The 2,500-nt window shown below is 43.4% G+C and overlaps 1 protein-coding gene across 1 annotated transcript in view; it reads right to left on the minus strand.

The window, feature by feature from the left end:
• The window catches only part of LOC137984980 (short transient receptor potential channel 4-like), a 32,087-nt gene that overhangs the window by 25,248 nt on the left and 4,339 nt on the right, over nucleotides 1–2,500 (minus strand). Inside the window, exon 3 of the mRNA XM_068832353.1 lies at nucleotides 2,063–2,500. This exon is cut by the window's right edge and continues 73 nt beyond it. Coding sequence (XP_068688454.1) covers nucleotides 2,063–2,500 — 438 coding nt within the window. The remainder of the gene's footprint in view (nucleotides 1–2,062) is intronic.

Raw genomic sequence — 2,500 nt, forward strand, 5'->3', positions numbered from 1 at the left:
CTAAAGGAGGATTTCCTCGTCCCTTTTAACGGTTATAAAGATGTCCATTGCTACTTTTTGTTGTCGAAACAAACGAAATCTTAAAATCGAAGAAATACGTGTTTTTGGGCCACCTTTTATAGAGCAAACGCTCATAAACAGAGAAGAACTTGTTGCGATCTGCTTCTTTGGGAACCCGCATAAAATGGTAGGTATGTTGCTTGTCGATGAGGCTGTAAATACATCGACCAACTAACGGACGATATTTAATGCTCGTGCTTTCTATTTTTCATCGGAAAACACTTAAAACAACCTGGTAAGGTCTGGTCACGTGTGTCCGCGACAATTCAGGAATTTATGGGGGTCCGTTAAAGGCTGGTTTTCACTAGTGATGGAGTCGGGGTCGTAGTCGGAGTCGTAAGAGTGCTTATGACCTAGTGAAAATCAAAGATCGGAGTAGTTAGCGTAGTCATAAGCTCGACGGAATCGGAGTCGGAAGAATTAGAACGTTCCCACTTTCGTCCGACTCCGCGTATGACTAAGTCGCTTATGATCCAGTGAAAGTCGGTGTCGGAAGCAGAAGCGCAAGAACCAACCAATCACAATGCTTGAAATCGAAGATTGTGCTTGGCTTATTCTTCTGCTTCTGCTTCCGACTCATACAATCTAGTTTTCACTGGATTGTAAGCGACGGAGTCATAAGCGGAATCGGTATTCTGCCTCCGACTCCCAAAGTTTGATTTTCACTAGATCGCATCGATCTGCGTTTCTGATTACGACTCCGATCCCCACTCCATCGCTAGTGAAAACCAGCCTTAATGGGTCAAAGTCGCAGCTTAGTAGTTAGACTGTGAGCAGTCTCTCTTTTGCTCTAAATCGTTGAAACGAAGGAATACTTCAAAATGGCTGAAACTGCGGGTCGCAAATACCGCGGGCGTTTGCCAGAACGAAAAGAGCTAGAGAAGAGCTCTGGGGAACCCCGAAACAAAGTGTCTTCTCATTGGTTTTCGTGAAGGACAATCAAAAGCGTCTCTAATTGGTGCATTCATGTTAGCGCGAGGAGAGAGCAGGCGCTGTAAGGTACCAATAGCCAGTTTTTGGCTATAAAAACCCTACGGCGTATGTTTTCCCAGAGCCTTGTGTCGATCCAAGGCTCAGGTGACGAGAATGGAGAGAGCCCCAGTGACAGATTGACAGCTCTCATTATACGTCCATTTGGAAAATATTCTCGCAGGAATCAATGAGCGTTTTTTGCCGATAAAATAATATGTAATGTTCGTTCGCCAACAAAACTTGAATACCGTGTAGCACTTTTATTTTGCGGGTTTAATCCGCAAAATAAAAGTCTCGCAAAAATTACATGCTACACGCTAAGGTGATGCGCGATGATTCCACGCCAGAAAACCAGCAACAAATAAAAACCCCTCAATGTCGGATTTTTGCCTTTTTTGTAAGAATTCCTTTAAAATAATTTATGGAAATTTTCCATCGAAAAGCAGCGCTGGTTAGCCTTCAGGAGCATCCTTGCGGTACGACATAATAATAATATTGGCACACTTTTGACAAAAGTGAAACTTTGATTTTTTTAAAAAACCTGTGGGCAGAATGGCCAAAGCATCTCGCTTTTCAAGAAGACGCGATTACGGCTCATGTTCTTGTTTTAATTCTCCCGGTAAACGGCCTCCAAATTACCGCGAATTTCGAGTTGATTGACATTTATAAAGTTGATGTCATCGCTTCTCCCGAGATCGACCAATAAGAAAACTTCGTCAACGGAGAGAAGGAGTTTCAAAACGCAATATGAAACCATTTAATTGCAGTCTCTCTTTTCACTCTGACAAACGCCGGTGGCATTTGCGACCCGCAGTTTGAGCCATTAAAGTTCAACGTACGCGTTCGTTTCAACAATTCTAGAGTAAATGAGAGACAGCTCGCAGTGTACTTAGTAGCCCCCCTCTTCATCGTTTGCTTGCTATGATAGAACACACGTGACTACAGCATACCCGTGTGTCTTTCCTGGGGACCATGTTGCGTGATGATGACGATAAAGACAACGAATGTTTATTTTTGATTCATCACTTACTTTTGATATCTGTGACTTTCGGTGCCGTTTTTAAATCCTGTCATGTGGTTTGAGGTCCGTACATCCTGCGAGTAAAGTTTCCTCATGGCAAGAGCGAACGCAAAAACATTGAGGCCAAAAAGTGCAAGAAACCTTAAAATATCCTTGACCATCATCACTATCGATAAATGAAGAGGTCCTAGGACAGAGTTCACTTGAAAGAAATGTGAAGCTTCAAAGAATGTAAGCACCAGGGCCAGTACGTAGAAACTGTTGGATAGTAATAAGAGACGGTATGGAACGATTGAAGTGGGTTCCAGTAGATAGCTTACATGAACAGTCCATTTTCCAGAATCGGAGACTGCTAATGCATAGCCCACGAGCCAAAGGCCAGCGGCGAGGACATAGGATGCAATCATGGGTATTATTGGCAGGTGCCACCATTCGCTTAGGTACCTA

This window comes from Montipora foliosa, chromosome 2 (genome assembly GCF_036669935.1).
Source record: "Montipora foliosa isolate CH-2021 chromosome 2, ASM3666993v2, whole genome shotgun sequence".
Classification (NCBI taxonomy): Eukaryota; Metazoa; Cnidaria; class Anthozoa; order Scleractinia; family Acroporidae; genus Montipora; species Montipora foliosa.